The 22,603-nt window shown below is 36.3% G+C and overlaps 1 protein-coding gene across 2 annotated transcripts in view; it reads right to left on the bottom strand.

Annotated features, from left to right (window-relative positions):
- The window catches only part of EMCN (endomucin), a 101,991-nt gene that overhangs the window by 48,972 nt on the left and 30,416 nt on the right, over positions 1 to 22,603 (bottom strand). For both annotated transcript variants that reach the window (XM_040477488.1, XM_040477498.1), the window contains exons 2-3: positions 15,279 to 15,398; positions 8,851 to 8,928 (exon numbers count right to left, since the gene is read on the bottom strand). In XM_040477488.1, coding sequence (XP_040333422.1) covers positions 8,851 to 8,928; positions 15,279 to 15,398 — 198 coding nt within the window. The remainder of the gene's footprint in view (positions 1 to 8,850; positions 8,929 to 15,278; positions 15,399 to 22,603) is intronic.

Below are 22,603 nucleotides of genomic sequence, written 5' to 3'. Positions count from 1 at the left end.
TTGTCCTCCTCCCTATTTTTAGATTATTTTTGTTTCCCTTCCCTTATGTTCATCTGTTTTGTCTCTTAAAGTCCTCATATGAGTGAAGTCATATGATTTTGGTCTTTCTCTGACTGATTAATTTCACTTAGCATAATACCCTCCAGTTCCATCCACGTAGTTGCAAATGGCAAGATTTCATTCTTTTTGATTGCCAAGTAATACTCCATTGTGTATACATACATATATATATGTGTATATATATATATACACACACCACATCTTCTTTATCCATTCATCCATCGATGGACATTTGGGCTCTTTCCATACTTTGGTTATTGTTGATAGTGCTGCTATAAACTTGGGGGTGCATGTGTCCCTTTGAAACAGCACACCTGTGTCCCGTGGATAAATGCCTAGTAGTGCAATTTCTGGGTCATAGGGTAGTTCTATTCTTAGTTTTCTGAGGAACCTCCATACTGTTTTCCAGAGTGGCTGCACCAGCTTGCATTCCCTTTGAGTAATACTAATTTAAATTGTGATATCAAAATAGTATTGACTTTACTCTTAGGACTTGTTTTGAAATTCATGCCCTTTTAAGTCTTAAAACTTTGGTATAGGTAGGATGAATGAAAGACAAACTATAAGAATTTTACAACTGTATTTGACTTGGAATAAGAAGAGTCTGACACACTAGAAGCTTGAGAAAGTTGCATCAATACCATAGCGTAAGAGTAGGGAAGACACCTTCACTGCAACCATACCATTAAGTGAAAACCATTGGCTAGAAATGAGCAGAATCAATGTGAAGGATTGGGGCTATTTTATAATTACCTTGAAATATTAATGTGAGATTCGTTTTGTATATTTTGTGAGATTAACTTTTGGGAAGAAGGCAACAAATACGAGTATTAATTATATTAGGAATTTAGGGTGTGTTTACAACAGACCGACTTGAAAGAGAGAGTTTATGGAGTTAAATTGTGCAAGGCATGGGATTAAGCAGCGTTATTCCTTTGGAATTATCTAATTTGAATTACAGTATTGTTTTTTCTAATGCACATAGCAAAAGCTTCTTGTGTGGTCGCTTTGTCTTCAGAAATAGAATATATGATAAGGGGCTTTTTGACAAAGTTAGCATTTATTAAAACATATGCTAAATATATTAGTACCGTGGTATGTTAATTTGGTTTTATGTTTAAGAAAAAACATTTGTAGTCAAATTAACTGGAGCTGCCTAGATTGTAAAAAAGCCAAATGGATGTCTTTTTGATAGGATTACTAAGATTAAAAGAAATGTTACTGTGCATTGCAAAACCCTAGGAGGGTAGTCTTTTCTAAAGCAATTGCCCAAGGATCTCCATTTCCAGGGATATGCTAAGGACTAGCACTCCATAGAAATTCTGTAACCATGGCAACATGGGTAGTCTTGGATAAACTTAATCAAAGTAATGTCTTGATTCATTTACGTGACTTCTAGGGGTAATATGAAAGAGCCATTCATGTAAAGATTGTGAAAGGCCTAAATATTTATACCAATAGTCCTATGGAGATGCATCAAAGCAGTGTCAAAGACTGAAGAAAAGGTTTCTTAAGAGTTTGCTCAGATCTTCTGATACTTTCTTTGGAATGAAAAGGAATACCTCAGAATATAAATAAATTTAGATGTCATGAGAAAAAAAAAACGTGAAGGGGTGTAGGCCAAACACCTGAGCAATTCAAAGAGAACTAAGGACTGTATCTCCTTCAGTGCTTCAGGATGGAACCAGGCTACAAGGGAATTCCAAAGATTCTGAAGAGAACAAAATGGTGATGGTAGAGGAATGTGTAGGCAAAGTAGGACTAGAGCTTTCAATGGGAGACAAGAGGAGAGAATTTTATTTTTATGTGAATTTTGTGTTTCCTGTTCTGTGGGTAAGGGCCCCTTGAAAGTGTGCGTTTACCAGTACTTTCCCTCTTGCTAGACCAACCGGGACCTGGGTACAACCCCAGGGAAAGTGGACCAGAGTGTACTACCGAGAGCTCTCTGACACTCAGGCCTTGGCTAAGAGAATGTTTAGACGTCTTCAGATCTATTCATTTTCTAACTCAGTTATCAAGTGAAGTTCATATGGGAATTTGGGGCTGATCCCAGGCCAGGTACAAAGTTTTACGTGTATTGACAGTGGCTCTTTGCTTACATACCCCAGAAATCACGTGGTTTGCAGTGGTTTCGTGACCTCGGAGGGATCCAGTCATTTGGGATTCTTTTTGAGCCCCTGCTCTTCCTTAGAGACTTCATTAATAAGTAGATATTGACTTTCCACTTAAAAAAAGTCTATTTTAATAGTGTTTCCTGGAGCCAGACCAAATATTGGTAGAGGCGTCTCCTTCATTTCTCAGATCTATTGATTTTACACATAAGTGAATAATTGGCAACAGTGTTTATGGGACTCTTAAAAGCTTTTGGGATATTTGAGCTGCCCTTTTGGAAACTATAGCCCACAACAATTCCCAATGGGATGACTCCGTGTCAAATGGTGGGAGAAAAAGAGTTGCTTTGTTTGTTTTCTGGTTTTAGAATGCATATATATTTTTTTTAATTTTACTGTGAATGGCATTTAAATAACATAATAATGCCTTGTTTCAGTAATTTTTTTGACCGTACTGCTGAAGCCCTAAGGGCTCAGTGCGGAAGCCTCACAGACTCCCATTAGCAGTAAGAGAGAAAAATGGGTAGAAATCCCTCCTGCCCACATACCACCACCACATTGCTTCAAACAAGCAGTTCAACTACTATTCAGTATATTGGCATTTTGGGCTTCCTCATAAAATTTTACATGGAAATATCTCTGCCAATGAAAAAAAAGCCTTAATTAACAATTGTCTTAATAATGAGGGTCGTAAAATAGTAACCTTGCCTATCCACACTAAAAGCAAGATGAGGAATTTCAGAGTAGGCAGGAATAACAAGATCCACCGTTATTGTGAAATTCAGGTGTTCATGAACTTACACTCTATGCGAGAACATGGCCTTTCACCTGGATGTATTTCCTTTTTTTTTTTTTTTTTAACACAATTCTAACAATTTTGCTGTGTGTGTTTATATAGGTGCGTGTGCATGTGTATATGTGTGTTTGCCACTTAAAGGAAATAAACATCCATAGCAGGCTGGCAATATCATCAAAAGGATAGTCTGAAAGCAGGGAAAGAACATTTACCAAAACCTTAAGAGAAAAGTTAAAGTTATAGAATTTGGTGACTATGTGCAGAGAGAAAAAAACAAAACAAAACAAAACAAAACAAAAAACCACATAAACCTTACTAATACCTGAGGCACTTACTGTTTAAAAGCCAAGTATCATAACTGAGATTAAAATAATAATACCAATTCATTAAGAAATAATTGATTATGAATTTTGAATTAAATGGAAAGAAAAACTTGAAACTAAAGTATCAGGTTTCAAATTGCAAATTGTGGGGCGCCTGGGTGGCGCAGTCGGTTAAGCGTCCGACTTCAGCCAGGTCACGATCTCGCGGTCCGTGGGTTCGAGCCCCGCGTCAGGCTCTGGGCTGATGGCTCAGAGCCTGGAGCCTGTTTCCGATTCTGTGTCTCCCTCTCTCTCTGCCCCTCCCCCGTTCATGCTCTGTCTCTCTCTGTCCCAAAAATAAATAAACGTTGAAAAAAAATTAAAAAAAAAAACAAATTGCAAATTGTTACTATAATTTTGTGCTTCTTTTGTTAAGTCATTTAATATCTCGGAAACCCAGGTTTGCCACCTTCAAATAATAAAAATTAAATAATAATTTAAAAATAAACTAAAAAATGATAATACATTTCTTAAAAACAAGAGCCAAATGCACTACCAACTATAAAAATGGTACTTTGAAAACAAATTGCAAAGCATTTTCAAGTTATGCTTGTTATCCTCTGCCTAATAGAGACAAGGATATCTATAATATACTTTAGGATAGTTTACATATGCTTCATTTTTAAAATTCCATTAAATTAAATTTTAAAATTGAATTCTTAAGGGAAGTAATTTCTGATAGGTAGTATACACACTGAAGAGGGGGACACCTGCCTGGCTCAGTTGGTAGAGCATGCAACTCTTGGTTTCAAGGTCATGAATTCGAGCCCCACGTTGGGTGCAGAGATTACTAAAAAATTTATTTTTTTAAAGAAAAAAAAAAGAATTTGGGGAGCCCAAGTGGCTCAGTTGGTTAAGCGTCTGACTCTTGATTTTGACTCAGGTCATGATCTCAAGGTCATGAAATTGAGCCCTGGGCCAGGCTCCTTACTGGGTGTGGAGCGTGCTTAAGATTCTCTCTTTTTTATCCTCAGCCCCTCCACCACTCATGCATACTCTCTCTCCCTCTTTCTCTCTCTCTCTCAAAACAAAACAAAACAAAACAAAACAAAACTGAAGAGGAAAAATTTCTTTTAAATGTAATAGGAAGAAATTTATTAACATGTAGAAACTTAAGAATAAACTAAATAACCAATGGGCCAAGGAATAAATAACAAAGGATATTAGAAAATACTTTGAGATAAACAAACATGGAGATGCAACCTACCAAAATTTATGGGGTGTAGTGAAAGTAGCACTGAGGGAATCTTATGGATGTAAACATCTATTTTATAAAGGAAGAAAGATCTCATATTAATATTCCATTCTACCAACTTAAAAATTTGGTAAAAGAGGATTGAAGTAACCCCAAAGCCAATAAAAGGAAAGAAATAATAAGGATTAGAGAGAAGAGAAATAAAATAGATAATAGGAAAGAAATAGAGAAATTAATAAAATAAGAAGTTGGTTCTTTGGGAAGACTGACAGAGTTGACAAAGCCTTAGACTGACAAAGAGAAAAGAGAGAGGACTCAAATTACTAAATCATGAATGAAAGTGAACATATTGCTCTTATCCTTACAGAAAGAAGAAGAGTTATAAGGCAATGCAATAAGCAATTGTATGCTAACAAATTATATAAACTAAGTGAAATGGGAAAAATCTGATTTCCCAGGAAATAACCAACTATGACAAAAACTGAGTTAAGAAAAGAAAATCTGAATAAACCTGTAATGAAAAAAGAGACTGAGTTAGTAATCAAAAAACTTTCACAAAGAAAAACCCAGGACTAGATGGCTTCACTGGTCAATTCTACCACATGTTTAAACAATAATTACCATCAATTCCTCATAAACTCTTCCAAAAGTTAGTAGAGGAAGGAGCACTTCTTAATTCATCTTATGAGGCTAGTGTTAACTTGATGCCAAAATTATGCAGAGACATCACAAAATTTTCTTTCTTATGAATATAGACCCAAAAATTCTTTTTTTTTTTAGTTTATTTATTTATTTTTGAGAGAGAGTAAGAGTGTGAGCTAGGGAGGGGCAGAGAGAGAGAGAGAGAGAGAGAGAGAGAGAGAGAGAGGATCCCAACCACGCTCCACACTGACAGTGCTCAAACCCATAAACAGTGAGATCATGATCTGAGCTGAAATCAAGAGTCAGGTGCTTAACCCACAGAGCTACCCAGACACCCCCTAGACACAGAAATTCTTAACAAAATGATAAAAATAAAATCCAGCAATGTATAGAAAGGATTTTATGCCATGGTGAACTGGAATTTATCTAAGAAATGCAAGGTTGGTTCAACATGTAGAAATCAATGTCATATAGCATCTTAAGAAAATAAGAGATAAAAATCACACAATAATCTCAATATGCCAAGAAAAGGCATATGGCAAAATCAAACACCTTTGCACGATAAAAACATTCAACAAACTCGTACTAGAAGTGGGCTTCCTCATCCTGATAAGGGGCATATATGAAAAATGCACTATAACATCATACTTAATGGTGAAAGCATTCCCTATAATTAGGAGCAAAACGAGAACGTTTCCTCTCACTACTTCTATTCAGTGTTGTATTGGAGGTTCTAGCCAGGGCAAATAGATAAGAAAATAAAATAAAAAGCATCTAAAAATTAAAAAATAAAAAGCATCTAGATTGAAAAAGGAGAAGTAAAACTATATTTGTAAAATCTTGTGTATAGAAAATCCAAAGGAATACACACATGCACAATTTAGGACCAAAAAATGGATTAAGCAAGATGGCAAGATACAATATCAGTATATGAAAATACATTGTATTTCTATACAGTAGTAATGAACAATCCAAAAACAAAATTAAGCAAATGATTCCAATTACAATAGCATGAAAATGAATAAAATATTAAGAATAAATTTGAGGGGCGCCTGGGTGGCGCAGTCGGTTAAGCGTCCGACTTCAGCCAGGTCACGATCTCACGGTCCGTGAGTTCAAGCCCCGCGTCAGGCTCTGGGCTGATGGCTCGGAGCCTGGAGCCTGTTTCCGATTCTGTGTCTCCCTCTCTCTCTGCCCCTCCCCCGTTCATGCTCTGTCTCTCTCTGTTCCAAAAATAAATAAATATTGAAAAAAAATTTAAAAAAAAAATAAAAAAAAAAGAATAAATTTGACAAAAGAAATGCAAGGCTTCTATGTTGAAAACTACAAACATCATAAAAAAATTAAAGACAGCCTAAAATAAACAGAAAGTTGTCCTATATTTTTAGATTATAAGATTTAAGATTGTTAAAATGGCAATACTTCGCAACTTGATCTGAAGATTTGATGCCACCCCATCACAATCCCAGCTGACATTTTGCAGAAATGGACTAGTTAATCCTAAATTTCATATGAAAACTCGAGTGAATCAGAATAGTGAAAATAACGCTGAAAAAGAAGGAAAAAGTTGGAGGACTCACATTTTATGATTTCAGAACTTAATGCAAATGGGAATCAAAAGTGTATGATTCTGGCATAGAAACAGATACAGATTTGAGTCCAGAAAGAAACCTCATACATTTATGGCCAACTGATTTTCATTGAGAGTGCCAAGACAATTCAAATAGGTAAAGAATAGTCCTTTCAACAAAAGGTGTTAGGACAACTGGTTAATTGTGTGCAAAAGAATGAAGCTGGACACCTACCTCACACCATATACAAAATTAAAGACTTAAATGGAAAAGCTAACATTATAAAATTCTTAGAAGAGACGATTGGTATAAATCTTTGTGACCTTGAGTTGAGCAATGGTTTCTTAGATTTGACCTCACTGGTGGAAGGAAACCAGAATATGTCACCTTGAAATATGCCTCTTTGGCATAAAAATTATTTTAAACTGCAGCCAATTAAGAGGCAGCCAATGCAGAAAAAGCTTTTCTGCTAAGGGCAGGATACATATTTTCCTTTTACTGGAGACAGACTTTTATCAGCCCAGAAAAGGCACTAAGGGAATCTGCAAATAAACCTTACTGGGGTGTCTGGGTGGCTCAGTTGCTTAAGTGTCACTCTTGATTTTGGCTCAGGTCATGATCTCAGGGTGGAGAGATAGAGCCCTGTGTTGCTGGCTGTTCTGGGCATGGTGCTTGCTCTTTCCCTTTCCTTCTCCACCCCGACCCCTGCAAATTGAGCATGCTTGCATGGTGTACACTTTCTCTCCCTCCCCCCCCCCTCTCAAAAAAAAGTCTCAAAAAAAAAGTCCATCAATTTCCTTCTGTATATTTACCCTCCCTTAGTTTTCCACCCTTGGAAGCCTAAACTACTTTCTTTGGTACAATCATTTAGCTGCGAACTTGTTGTTCTTTGTTAAAGATGCTATATAAGCCAAAATTCTAAGCAACTGCTTTGAGTTACTCTTTGTTTGAGGCCTCTCATGTGATGTGTGCTGTCCACATTTATTTTTTATCTTGTTTTTTATCTTGTTAATCTGTCTTCTTGTTAAAGAGTCCCAGCTGAAAACCTAAAATGGGTAGAGGTACAGATTTACCTTCCCTACATGACAGAAAAAAATATAGGTAAATTTTCCTTCCTTAAAATTAAAGATTATAGTGCTTCAAAAGTTACATCAAGAAAATGAAAAGACAACCTGCAGAGTAGGAGAAAATATGTGTAAACTATCTACCCAATAAGGCTCTAGTCTTTAAAATATATTAAAAAATGCTTACAACTCAACAATAAAAAATAACCCAATTTTTAAAAAATAAGGAAGAACTAAATAGACATTTTCCCAAAGAAGATATACAAATGGTTGGCAAGTAGATAAAAAGGTCACTAGTCATTAGGGAAATGTAAATCAAAACCACAATGACATGCACTAGAATAGCTATGATGAGAAAGACCGACAACGAGTATTGATTAGAAAGTGGAGAATTGGTGCCTTCATACATTTCTGGTGGTACTGTCATATTGTAGAGCTCCTCGGGAAATCAGTTCCTCAAAAAGTTAAAACGTAGAGTTACCATGTGACTTGGTAATTTCACTTTAAGATACATACCCCCAAGAGAAATGAAAAGATATGGTCATAAAAACTTGTATGAGAATATTCATAGCAGCATTATTTATAATAGCCAAAAAGTAGAAGCAACTGAAATGTCCATTAACTAATAAATAAAATGTGGTATATCCATACCATAAAATATTATTCACTCACAAAAAAGAATGAACTACAGATAAATGCTATAGCATGGATGAACCTACGAACATTATGCTAAGTGAAAGTCAGACACGGAAGATCGTATACAATACGACTCCATTTATATGAAATTTCTAAAATATGCAAAGAGACAGACAGTAGTTTAGTGGTTGCTGGGGAGGGTGGGAGTAGGGGGAAGTGGGAAGTGATTGGTAAGAGATATAGGGTTTCTTTATGGGGTGATAAAAAATGTTCCAGAATTCGATACTGGTGATGGTTGCAGAATCTTGTGAGTATCCTAAAAACCATTGAATTGTACACTTCAAAAGAGTGACTATTATGGTATATGAATTATACTAATGGAAGAAAAGTGATTGAAAATGATGACTACTTACCTTCATCTTTAATTGTTGTAGTTAATGAAGAAAGTGTGGGCAGCAAAGATGAATTTAAGGATTCTTTATTTGCTGTTCCTAGTTTGATAAGATAGATGACATTATTATTAATCACAATTTCATCTCACCTGCCAAGGAACAAATAAAAGTCAGTCAAATCTGGAGGTGAACTACAATCCCTCTGCAGAGGTACTGGGTCAGCCTTTGCCTATCTTTAATTTTCTACTTTCTATCTCCTTTTGTCTGAAATAAGGAATATAAGTACTGAAAACTTGGGATGACCCAGTGAAAGCACACACACACACACACACACACACACACACACACACATTTTTTCTGTGATAGGCCCCTAAAGCAAATTTTCACTGCAGATAGTTACTTGGGTATCTTTAAATATATATATTAAAAACAAATATTTTAAAATTATTTTGTTTTTCCTAAAGAGAAAAATAACCTAGTCAATAGAACTTTCACATCCCACCCAGAATTACATTTCATTTTGCTGATTTAGTTATGACATTGGAACCTCCCAAATTACATAAATCATAAAGGAGTTTGCAAACTATTGTAATTAATTTGTCCGTTTATGAAACATTCATTGAGTTTCCCAGTCAAATGGGTGCAAGACCCATTTCTAGATTCTTGAAGGCAGTAGTTAACTCTTAGTCATCTCTTTAATCTGAGTAGTATCAAGGTTAATTCCTGGCATATGGTAGGCAAGTAGTAAACTTGTAGCTACTCATACAGGACATGGGGACCAACAAAAAGACGAAGATCCTCTTTAAGTAGTGAATAGGACTTAACAGTTTGACACCTGTAATTGTCAACATTCCCGTCTTAAAACACGTTAGGATACCCTTTTGTGATTAGGACATAATGTTCCATTTTTACTATGTGGCATATATAAAATCCCAGAATGCGCACTGTTTTGGTGGGGGAGGGGAGGAAAAATTTGGTTCTGGACAGTTTAACACTTTAAAACCCATCCAGAAGAGAGTTGTCAAGGTTAAGCTGGCTGGAGCTGTATATCGGAAAATACTAAGGAATGACAAGGAAGTTAAGACCTTTGGAGGAACACTGTGGACACACGCCTCCAAGCAGGGGGTGAAGGATTTGTCTTCTGTCCCTCTGTCCTCACCACTTATTAGAGGACCTCGGTTATTATAGAAATGGAAAGTGGCTGTAACAGGTGGATTCTGTGAATTATAACATGGAGATTGGTGAAGCACTTAAGAGTTTCTCAAAGTCTTCTACACCCAATATGTGGTTATATTTTAAAAGAAGAAACCAACAAAGGAAACGTTATTCCTAAAAGCTAGGTTTGGGATTTTGCATTGCCCACTCACACAATGCCATCTTAAAGTAAAGATGTAATGATACAAATGAAGTGTCCCTTCCAGCCAGGTGTGGCGCCTTGGTTTTCACTTCATCACTACCAGTCTTGGAATCTTGGTACCAATAAGAGGCTGACTTGAATTTTTACAGTCACCTTGTTTCCTGTGTTTCACTGGTATATGTCTCATATATCGCTTGAAAATTCAAGAATGGGGAAGATTACAGGAAATAATTAGGACACATATAACAATAATCATGAATATAAACAGAAAAAGTATCAACTGTGCATAATTCTTGGGTTTCTGAGGACCTTGCCCCCCCCCCCCTTTTTAATAGCTATCCTGACTTCATGTTTGATAGAGGGAAGATGTGTAACAAATTTGAGCTTTGGCCCACACATTCAGCCCAAATCTGTTTGGCTTCAGTTTCAGCCTTGGTCTTTGGAAAAGCAAGAGGTAAATGGCTATCCATTTCTGGTGTTCCTGAGCTTGTGTGTGAACAGTGATCTTGTGATCATGCCCATGATCATTGTAACTAATCAATATAACTCTATCTATAGCAAAACAGAGCACAATTTATTTTAGCTTTATTGTTAATGTATGAATATTCACTTTCAAATATGGATAAGCAATCTACATATAACTTACAATAAAATTCTTCTTATGTGTTAAATATGTTGAAATTCTGAAGTATAAATGCATCCTTATTATTGTAAAAATCATCAGGGTTTAAAGAAAATGTCTAATTTATAAGCATTTTATATCTCGTGAGTATAAACTAAAAGCAAATGTCAGTTTGGCCACCACAAAATTCCATGACAAGGAAACAACAAAAAAATTTGTACAAAGATATCCCAGGTAAGTCATTTCCACTTCAAACTTGGTCGGGCCTGGTTAGTACTTGGATGGGAGTCCACTTCAAACTCAATAAGGAATGTAAAGACAATGGAGAACAGAAGGAAGATATGGAGAAAAACATGGTACCCAAAACTTTTTTTGCCCCCAATATTATAAGAAAGCTTAGAAGACTGTCTTTCATACAGTCTGTTCTTTCCAGTTTTATGGTAGTCAGGTTCCAGAGAGGACGTCCATCATAAACGTCACCATAACTGGCACGCTATACGGAAAAGATGGCCAAAATTACCTGGCCCCTCTACTGACCTCAGTTGGAACTGAACATCTATTGAGTATCAGAAATGTGAAATATTAGTGCTGACAAATTAATTCAGCTAATTAAAGAATGTTTGACTCTTAAGTGCTTTAAAAATCAAGCTGAGGGGCGCCTGGGTGGCTCGGTCGGTTAAGCGGCCGACTTCGGCTCAGGTCATGATCTCGCGGTCCGTGAGTTCGAGCCCCGCGTCGGGCTCTGTGCTGACAGCTCAGAGCCCGGAGCCTGTTTCAGATTCTGTGTCTCCCTCTCTCTGACCCTCTCCCGTTCATGCTCTGTCTCTCTCTGTCTCAAAAATAAATAAACGTTAAAAAAAAAATTTAAAAAAAATCAAGCTGAATAAGTTATGTTTTAAGAATAAAATTTCAGGTTTATTTTTGTATCTTAGAAGTTGATTTTATGATGATGGCATTCAATGTATGCCAAATGTTGATTCTAACTCTGGCCACTTGGCCTTCGAGCAAAATGGGCAGTGCACTTGGTACATATCTAGGAAGAGATCAGGTCCCATCCTTCTAACTCAGGAAGCCTCTGAAAGCAAGCCCTCCTCCAAGCAAAGCTCCATTAGTCACCTCTGCCACTGTGGCCATGTCGTTGCAAGAGTGCCTATCTCACTAGCACATATTCCACTTCTCTAATGGTAAAATTTCTGCCATGGTCAAGGGAAAGAAAATTTACGTGCTTTAGATAGATATAAGCACTATTAAATCAGGTACCTTTTGACCTTTAAGCAAGAAAATCTGACTTGGGAGGCCTTAAAAGGAAAAAAAAAAAAAAAAGAAGCGTCTCTATGTTGCTTTTTTTTTTTGTTTTTGTTTTTGGTAAATACTTTTATCGTGTCTAAAATGCCCATGGTGCCCATGAGGAAAGTAGACTAGAATCATTTTATCATAGATACACTTTTCCAATATTATTATGGTTGTTGTGGAGGATGAAACAACGTATAAAACTCCCCCAGATTTAAACTCCTCCCAAGCCTGAAGTCAGGAAGCCACGTATACTGATACACTACTTAGAATATGAGAATTTGAAACAACTTTTACATTATCTTTGTATTAATTACATTACCTTTAACAGCATGGGCAATATCCAGTCTGTGTGTGTGTGTGTGTGTGTGTGTGTGTGTGTGTGTATATATATACATATATATGTGTGTATATATATATATATATATGTATATATATATATATATATATATATATATCTCCATCCAAATATATATATTGGCACACAGCCCAACCCACCCATGTTTTTAATACAAAAGTGGTGATCAAATAAGCCAGACAAACAGGAGCTCCTTTATCTGTCTTCCTTGTCCATGTTCCCTCATTTTCCTATAAGCACAATGGACCATCCTCTGACCGATGTCTCCACTGGTCCCTACTACCATGCTGGACTTTCTGCTTCTTATACCAAATTAGAGAGTAGATTATAGACATCCTAGCCTGCCTTTCTTTCTTTTTCTCTTCTGCGCCAGCACCTTCTCAGCTGATTTCTGGAGAGACTCCACGATGGACTTCATTCCTTCCCTTAATCTCTCTCCCACTGCCATATCCATGCTTACTAGATGTTAACCCTTATAACCCCTCTAAAGAGACATTAGATTCAACCGAGGCATTAGCATTATTAATCTGGTGGATTTGGTAGTGATATTGTAGTTTCACGATAAAGCATCCATATTTTTTGAGGTGGACATTTAGTGGGTGAAGAAAATGGCAAAAAGTCTGAATTTCCTTAAAAACACCAGATAATAGCAAAAAACAAATAAACAGGAAGAAAGAAAAAAAGGAAAAGGAAGGAAAGAAAGGAAGATAGAAGGGAACAAGGGAGGGAGGGAGGAGAAAGGAAAAAATGAAGCAAATATGATAAAATCTTGATAATTATTGATTCTGGTAGATGGGTAAATGGGTATTAATTATAGTATTCTTCGTTTGTGGTACATCTCAACATTTTTGTAATAAAAAGTAATAAAAAGAAAAGCTTCACTGGCCTATTACAATTTGTACAATTGAATGTGAATAATTTAAAGGTCATGTGGGAGAACTTTTGAAGAACACAGATTGAAGTTTAGTTTTCGTCAACTGAGTAATATACAGCAATCAAAGTGTCCAAAGAAGAGAAATAGAGAAAGATATATACGTGTGTGTATGTGTGTGTGTATCTGATTTCAAGTGCTTTACCAAGTGAATTGTTTCAGACAAGGGGCTTCAGGGTCCCCTACAGGATCCTCCAGTGATGAAGTTATTAGGATAGTCTCCTAAGTGTATGAGTAGGTATAGAGTTTCCCTTCCCAGCCTGAAAGGAAAGATGCATTTCTGGGGTCACAAATGACAATTCTGCCTGAATCCCTTCACTGAACCCTTCACCTCTGACCTTTCATGGCCTTTTAACATAGTCGTTGTGTTATTTGGACATTGTTCACCACCACAGGTCACTGAGGAATGGGCTAGGAATCCTCTCACTGGGAAGGCGTGAGTTCCAAGGAGTTCATGTAAAAATTGTAAAACTTCAACCTTTTGAGTCCGCATGCAATGTCAGTACCTACCTTCTCTTTATTGGTACTTTTTGGGGGATGTTATTGATAACAAAAATAACACGCTTTTACCGCATTGGTGCAATTTTATGTCAAGAACTCAGCTGACCACTCACAGAAAGAGTGACAGAAAGAGACAGAGAGAAGCAGCAAATACTTACACTTTGTCAAAGTTCTAGAATGCCTCTGCTTAAGCCTCCAGAACATAGGACTGAAATAATTTTTAAAAATAAAATAAAAAATCTATTGTGCAGGAGTTGGCTGCAGGCTTCATGAACCCTAGTTTTTTTGACTGTGTCATTTGGAGTTTCCCTTGGTTGGCAATAACGGTTGTACCACATTCTGGGGATAAAATCCACTGTGCTTTTCCTCTTTGTGCAATGCTTTCTCCTGGTTTGGTAGAGACGTTGTAGAAGAATTGGTTTGGTTTCATCTTAGAATTGCACATTTCAGAAATAGTGGACTATATTCATCATACTCTTTTTCTTTGAGGATCACCATCCCTTTTAAGTCCAGTGAACTAGCCCTCGTGTCCTCTACATGTACTTGAATTTGGTGTTGGAATGAAAAATGAAGAGTAAGTAGAGAGGTGAGAAAAAGAGGTGAGAAAGAAATTCATTCATCTCCTCATTAGGGTGTGTGATTCAGATCTTCCTCTGACCTTAGCATTCTAACTGGAATTTCTGCCCATAAATGATAAATGATAAATGATAAATGACACCTGCTGCCCAGGTGTCATTCAGTCCATTAACAATAATGATGACATGGGTCGCATGGGTGGCTCAGTTGGTTAAGCAGCAGACTCTTGATTTCGACTAGGTCATGATCTCACAGTTCGTGGGTTTGGGTACCAGGTCAGGCTCCGTGCTGCAAGTGTGGAGCCTGGAATTCTCTCTCTCTCCCTGTGCCTCACTCCCAAAATAAATAAATAAACTTTAAAAAAAAATAGTGATAGCATTGCTATCGAACCTTACAAATTAAATCTATCATCAGCCCTATGCAACTAACAGATCAATCTGTTATTAATACAGTTTTACCTTGTTAACTGTGCTGCTTAAGTGGACAACTGGAATGTTTAGAAACATATTTTTATGACGAAGGAAATGGTAATTTTTTTATTTTCTAAAAATAAACTTTGTGTATGCAACATTCACAATAGGATTATTTTCAAACAGGAAATGATCCAAAAGAATATCATCAAAGAAGCCCACTGCCATCTCAGGGCTTTGTATGCAACCCAAAATAACATGTAAGTTTCAAAAGAGTGAAGCAGCACAGACCTTCATAATAATAGATACAGCACATCAAATTATTTTTCTGTGATCAGATTATGTAGATGCTACTAATTTTATTTGTTACAGTTAGAATAAATTTCACTAATTGCTAATCCTACCTTTAGGAGACGCTCCCGATGTTGATTCCAAAACAGGATTTGGTGTTATGCTTGATGTTGATACAGATATTTCTGTTGCACGAGTTGATGGTGATACACCAGTGATTGTGTTGTTAACACCTGAAAAAAATAGCTTATGTTAAAGCAGCTGCATTGAAGTTTACAATTTATTTTGCCAAATAACACTAGTATATTTAAGCAAAGTAAACTGTATGTATACGGCTGCTAACCCAGTAAGCAGGGCATGGATTTGAAATTAATTTTCTAATTGTAATGAATTCAGCCTTCAGTTCAATATTCATTCACTAACTCCGCCTGCCTCTCACCAACGACGTGAATTTTCAAGAGAGCCGGCAGGAGCAGTCTATAGCTCTGAAACAAAATGATTCCTGAAACACTTAGGAGGAATAAATGTATAAATTGAAATTTGACAATTTTTTTATTAAAAAAAATTTTTTAACGTTTATTTATTTTTGAGAGAGAGAGAGACAGAGCATGAGCAGGGGAGGGGCAGAGAGAAAGGGAGACACAGAATCCGAAGAAGGCTCCGGGATCTGAGCTGTCAGCACAGAGCCCGATGTGGGGCTTGAACCCATGAACTGTGAGATCGTGACCTAAGCCAAAGTCGGCTGTTTAACCGACTGAGCCACCCAGATACCACTAAATCGGACAATATTTTTAAGCCCACTTCACTAACGTTGTGAGATGAACTAATTAAATGGATTTTCTCTGGGCAGTGGATGTTTTACTAAATATTTTCATAGAACACTGGAATTATTAAGTAGTAAAATGTCCGTATTCATACATCTCTTCTTGATATAAAGCATTCCCTCCACTCTCTTTTTCTATAAACATTCCAAAGGAATAAAATATATTTCATTTTTGATTTTTAAAAAATTTTTAAAGAAAGACCATACATTTTATTATTTATTTTTATTTATTAAATGATTTAGTTCTCTAAATTGGAACAATCAAAGGCACAAAGATGAAGATGATAATTATTAGGTATATTACATATTTAGTTTTAATAATTCCTTTTTGGCAGTAGAAGTCAATATTTAATAGTAAGTTTTAAATTTTCATTGAAATATTTATTCGAAGTGAAGTATATAGAACTTAATTCTCAGTGATTTATGGAAATATTTGTTTTACACAATATTATTGAATTTGTTAGCATTTATAGAATCCTTTTAATCTTGCATTTGTTGGTCTTGTCTCTATACAGTCACTGTCGTGTTAAAGATCAGAAAATAGCAAACAAAAATGTATAAAGGTCTTGGACAAAGTATTCACGTGCTGTGCTGTTACTTCATCTGTATAGAGTATATATAGTATAGCATGTTAGTTAAGAGTATGGACTTCGAGTGACAAAGACAAGTTTCAATGCCAGTCAAATTGGGTATGTCATTGCAGTAAATACATTGACTTCTCAAATTTAAATTTCATCCAAGATTTTCCTCTTTGAATTTGGGAAAAACCAATAATCTTGCACAGTTGTGAGCAATATTTACAGGTGTCATGAAATAGAATACGCTTCCTGTTTCATTTTATAGACTTGAGGTACTTGGAAGTTTTAGCACTTGGCACTGACTTTGTTTATAGGCAGTACACAGAAATTGCTTGATGTATTCAACACATACAGATTTGTTCAGCACATTCAGGAATGACAGAACTGCCTTTTCACAGGCTTTACAGAAGTCAAGTCAAAAGCTTTTTTCACCTCTGGGTGCACTTCACACCCTCGGTCTCAACCCCTTCCCCCAGTAGGGAGAAGGAACATAGCATGCGTGAGGTTATCTTTTCTCTGTCAGTCATTTTGTTCTATCTTTCTTTTCATCCCAGAATCTTTGATGTAACACTCATTTCTAAGTTGAAACTGAAGTTGAAGAAAGTTATTCAAAGAAGCACATTCCACTTTGACTGGAAAATTCACCTGTAAATAACTTAAATGATCCCTACCTGTCAACTTGCTAAATAGTAGCAATCTCAATTTCTGAGTATAATCAACATCCCTGGAGACCTTTTTCCTATTTCTTTCCTCCCTCCCTCCGTTCCCCCTTTCCTTCTTCCCTTTATTTTTTGCTTCTATAAATAGTTACTGCATAACTAATATGGAAAGCATGATAAGATCTAATAAAAGACTCTATGTTGTACCACATGGTATCACCCATGAGTAGCTCTCAGTCTGTTAAGGAACATAATGCCTACACACAATAAATAATCAAGGATATTCTGTATGGGTTGTGTAGACCAGTGTTTTTCAAACTGCAGGTTATGAAATAATTAAAGAGTAATTAAAATCTAGTTAGTAGATTACAGTCAGAGCTTTTGCCAAATAAAAGAGGAAAAAACATTAGAGTGATATTGCAGATAATGAGGGTAAGTATTGTTTCATGAAGTTTGTGCACGTGTGTGTGTGTGTGTGTGTGTGTGTGTGTGTGTATTTGAATAAAACATTTGTCAGTGCACAATATGTTTCCTGCTGTGATTCCAGCTAAAAATTTGAAAGCTACCGGACAAGAAATTGGGCAAGAGTTTATAAGATAAAGGATGACCACCATGTTGACATGAGCAAGGACTCCATTATGAATGAGCTGACATAGGAGCTAGGGCTTGAAGAGTAAGTAACACATCCACATAGCTAGAAGAAGGGGTATGGACAAACGTCTGGAAGGGAAGTCAGAGGTGATTGAGCACCTTGCAAACAGTTGTATCTGGTTGGATTGCTGTATGCTCTGAAAGAGCATAGTTGGCCTTGTCTGGTACAATGCTGGCAGCTAGATCATAAAGGACCTTGAACACCAAGCCAGGGACTTGAATCTTTATTAAGTAAGGAGCCATGCAAAGTGACCAAATAGAAATTCCACTGTAGGAGAAACAACGGGGAAGTGGGTGGGGCAGAGAATGAGACAGCGCTAACCGAACTGATCTGCAAGTCCCATTTTTATGTTTACCAATGTCCATGACCTTTTGAAGTCATCACGTGAGATTAGTGAGTTCATATCCATAAAATGACTTGAGGCAAACTAAAAGCAGGCAAAATTTTAACCACTGTGTGGTAAGATTGGGAGGTACTGGGAGGCTTTTCCTCCTTACCATACTTCAACCCATTTGGCTACTGAGTTCCCTGAGTAAACTCTTAATCCAGTAGCACTCATTCATGTCTTTGTTATTAGTTCTTCAGACTGTCCATCAAAGAGAATGCCCTCCTTTGGCAAAGACTGACAAACAGCCTGTGAAAGTATTGAGTGTCTCTATGTGCCAGGTGCCATGTGAGCACTTTCTGTGGATTGTTTCCTTTAATCCTAAAAAGATACTGTGGTGCCCATACTTGTATGATCAGCACTTTACAGATGAAGACAGTGAGGTTCAAAAAAGATGAGCAACTTGCCCACACTACACAGTGGGAAGTAACACAGTTGCAATTTTAACCCGGAACCCCTTGAATCTTTACTCTTACCCACCACAGATCTTGCCATGGGAAGGTGGTTCCATGCAAAGCCACATACTTCTGCTCTGCCTTTCATGGGGTGTGATATTACAGGGGTAGAAGTGACTTAGATGCACAGATGTTTTGCCCTTATGTATCTAAGATGAGGAAGCAGACAAAATACCTCACTGTTTTTTTTTTCTTTAAAAAATATCATTTTGTCATATACATTACATACATACACATACAAAATGTGTCCCTCCATAAACATCCATAAAATAGACTTAGAGCTCCGAAGGAAATTTCCAATCTACTAAAGCTATTTATGTTTGAAAAATAAAAATAGAGATTTACTCAGTTGGAAAATTCCGCAAATAGAAACGTTCTTCTATTATATGGTGGGAAAGAATTATTCTAAGTACCACTGTTGAAGGTTTTATTGACCACGATGCAAGTAACCACCAGTTATGCTTTTACAGCATTTTCTATAAATTTCCCTTAGGTCGATCTGGTCTCCTAATAAACTATTGAGGATAATGGCTCATTCTGAAATATTTTCTCTTCACAAGACATGATGAGGTAGCATTTCATTTTTCTTTATCTCCAAAGTAATTAAAGACAAATTTAACAAGAAGACCTGTGCTTCGCCTCTTTGCTTATGTCTAACCAAATAGTGCTGTTCTTAGGATGCTATAAGGAAAACAGATGGCATTTTATCCTGATTCCACCCTAGACTGAGAGAGTACAATAGATACAATGACACTAGTTTCCCATACTATTAAAGGATGAAGCAGGATTGGGATTTTTACAAAAGTAACTATTTTAATTACAGAAATCATGAGAATTTGGAAAATCTAGCTTACAGATGAAAACCAGGTATCGTATTTTTTCCTATTTTCAAATGATCTGGTCATCTACTCCAGTCTTCTTAGATGTACTTTGTTATTACGTTTCTAAGTATTCACAAGTAGTCTCTAAAAGTTAACATTTTAGGGGTACCTGGGTGGTTCAGTCAGTTAAGCTACTGACTCTTGATTTCGGCTCAGGTCATGATCTCATGATTCATGGGATTGAGCCCCATGTCAGGCTCTGCATTGACAGCACAGAGCCTGCTTGGGATTCTCTCTTTCTCTCTCTCTGCCCCTCCCTGCTTGCTCTCTCTCGCTTTTGAAATAAATAAAAACTTAAAAAAAAAGAACATAAAAGTTAGAGTGTCATCCATCCTCATAATGAGCAGGTATCTCTCTAGTTATCTTTTCCCCTACCAAGTCTATAAGCAAAGTCCACTGGAAAACCACTACTAGAGAAGGTAGATCTTACTTCCTCTAGATGAACACAAACACTGGATGACAGTACCTTAGAATTCTAAGACTTGAGTCCTCAAAAGAACTTCTAAAAATATCCTATTGTAACAGAAACGCTACATTTTATAGCTTAGGAAATGTATGAGTTTAAGATAGTTTCAAAAGATCATAGCAATAGTTACTAAAAAAGTTCCCTTAATTCCCAGTTGAGCACTCTGTATTATGTAACAGAGAAAACCTTTTTTCCCCCCATTCTACTAAATGGAATACATTTCTGATGGAGACAATGCCAAAGTTTCCCTTTGAACTACAGGAGAAAAGATTTACTTTGCGAGTTTTATCCATAAACAAAATTTCAGAATAAAGTTTTAAGCTCTTTAAGGAAACAAAAGAGTGATTATTTAAAAAATATATGTATAGTTACAGTGTATACAAAATACTAATTACTTAATGGTCTAATAATCCTCAAAGTACAATTGTTACGTAATAATTTCATAACCTAGATCAACTCATCTATGGAATTCAAAGTAAAGTGGATAGTTTTATATTTCAATAGCATATAATTTGTTATTCCCACTAATTCATGTTGTTTTCATACAATACCCCCTCCTGTACATCCCCACTTCCTCAAGCTTTTAAAACTTTACACACATTTTATATTGAAATAAAGTAACTGTCATTTGTTCAGTTTTCACTTGTGTTCAGTTATCATCTCCTATGCATCACAGCTTATAATGAATATGGATTCACTTCTTAAATTTACATGGGATGGCAGTGCATGAATTGGGGTGTGGTAAATAGCGGGAGGGCATTTTTCATAGTAACTTGCCAGTAATTGCTAATATTCCAACCTTGTTCAACTGATACCCTATTATCTTTTTTGTTAGTAAATATTCATTTTTGAAGTTTAAGCTGAAAATTTTAATTTTCCCTCACACATCAAAAAATATAGATATTGAAGTATATGAAAAACTATAAATATATAATATAATACACTGTAAGTTGATATATGAAAGTAAAATCTATTTACACATGAATATAATGAAATAAACAAAGGCATAAATAAAATACAATACCACTTTCTCTATTCCTATCAAAATAGAATATCAAAATTCAGGAAATGGGGCACCTGGGTTGCTCAGTCAGTTAGGCTTCTGTCTCTGGATTTTGGATCACATCATGATCTCACAGTTTGTGAGTTCGAGCCCCGCATCAGCCTCTGTGCTAGGAGGGCAGAGCCTGGTTGGGATTCTTTCTGTCTCTCCCTCTCTCTCTGCCCTCTCCTGTTCACACTCTCTTTCTCTCTCTCTCAAAATAAATAAATAAACATAAAAAAAACCCTAAAACACAAATAACCCAGCACCTTCATGAAAGTCAAGACACCAACTCCTTTCCATTATCAGTGTCTTATCAACACATTCTTACACTAACAGTAATCCTTCTCTTTTGACATAGCAAAATTCATTTTGGTTCATTGCCAACTGAATTAAATACAGTTAAATCCTTATCAATTAAAATAAAATAACAATTATTCAGTGATGATGTGTCTTTGATGATTTCTTCTGTCTGCACTGACCCCCAATTTTATAATGTCCTATTTTAAATGTATGAGTAGCCCACTAGCCAATGAATTGTTTACCGCAATAAACATTTGTTAAGCATCTATTTCATGAAGAGCTAAGCAAAAATAGAAAAACATGTTTTTCCAAGGGGACCTTAGAGTTTATTTGAATACTCAAGCTATACATATGTGAACCAACTATCAGATTATGCTAAGATGCTCTATAAAATGGTGCTATGTAATTAATACTATGCATAGCTGTTTCTGTACAATGTTAAGTGAAATCAAAGTAAGGTGATGTTTCTCTTTGTGTCAGGGACAATCAGAATCATTTTCTCGGAGGGAGAGATTTCAAAAAGAATTAGCTTGGGGCGCCTGGGTGGCTCAGTCGGTTAAGCGTCCGATTTCGGCTGAGGCCATGATCTCGCGGTTCATGAGTTCAAGCCCCGCGTCGGGCTCTGTGCTGACCGCTCAGAGCCTGGAGCCTGTTTCAGATTCTGTGTCTCCCTCTCTCTCTCTGACCCTCCCCCATTCATGCTCTGTCTCTCTCTGTCTCAAAAATAAATAAACGTTAAAAAAATTTAAAAAAAACAAAAAGAATTAGCTGAGACATTAAAGAAAGAAAAAAATTATTTCATGGGAGAAAAGAAAGCAAGTATACACAACCAGAAGAAGAAAGTGAAGGGAGCCAAGTAAAAGAGAGGCCATATAACAGAAGGTCTGGGAGGGGATAATATTAGGCACTTATAAGCAGAATCTTTTGGGAGAGGAAAGTAGGAAAATCCCACTTTCAACGAAAACATCAGAGCTAGTGGCAACTCTTGAAAAAAGGGTTTTAAATTTCCACTGCATTTTCAATTAAGACTAACAAAATACCGTAGCAAGCACACAAGTTTTGAAAATGCTTCAATTTCCTAGGCGGAATGAATTGGGAAGGTAAGTAAGAAGAAGAAAAAAAAAAAAAAACCTCATCTCTCACAGAGAGGAGACAAAAAAAAAAAAAAAAAAAAAAAAAAAAAAAAAAAAAAAA

The sequence above is a fragment of the Herpailurus yagouaroundi genome, unplaced genomic scaffold, assembly GCF_014898765.1.
Source record: "Herpailurus yagouaroundi ecotype Mexico unplaced genomic scaffold, PumYag 28, whole genome shotgun sequence".
NCBI lineage: Eukaryota > Metazoa > Chordata > Mammalia > Carnivora > Felidae > Herpailurus > Herpailurus yagouaroundi.
Note: the sequence above shows the minus strand (reverse complement) of the source record. Positions and strands in the feature narration are given on the sequence as shown.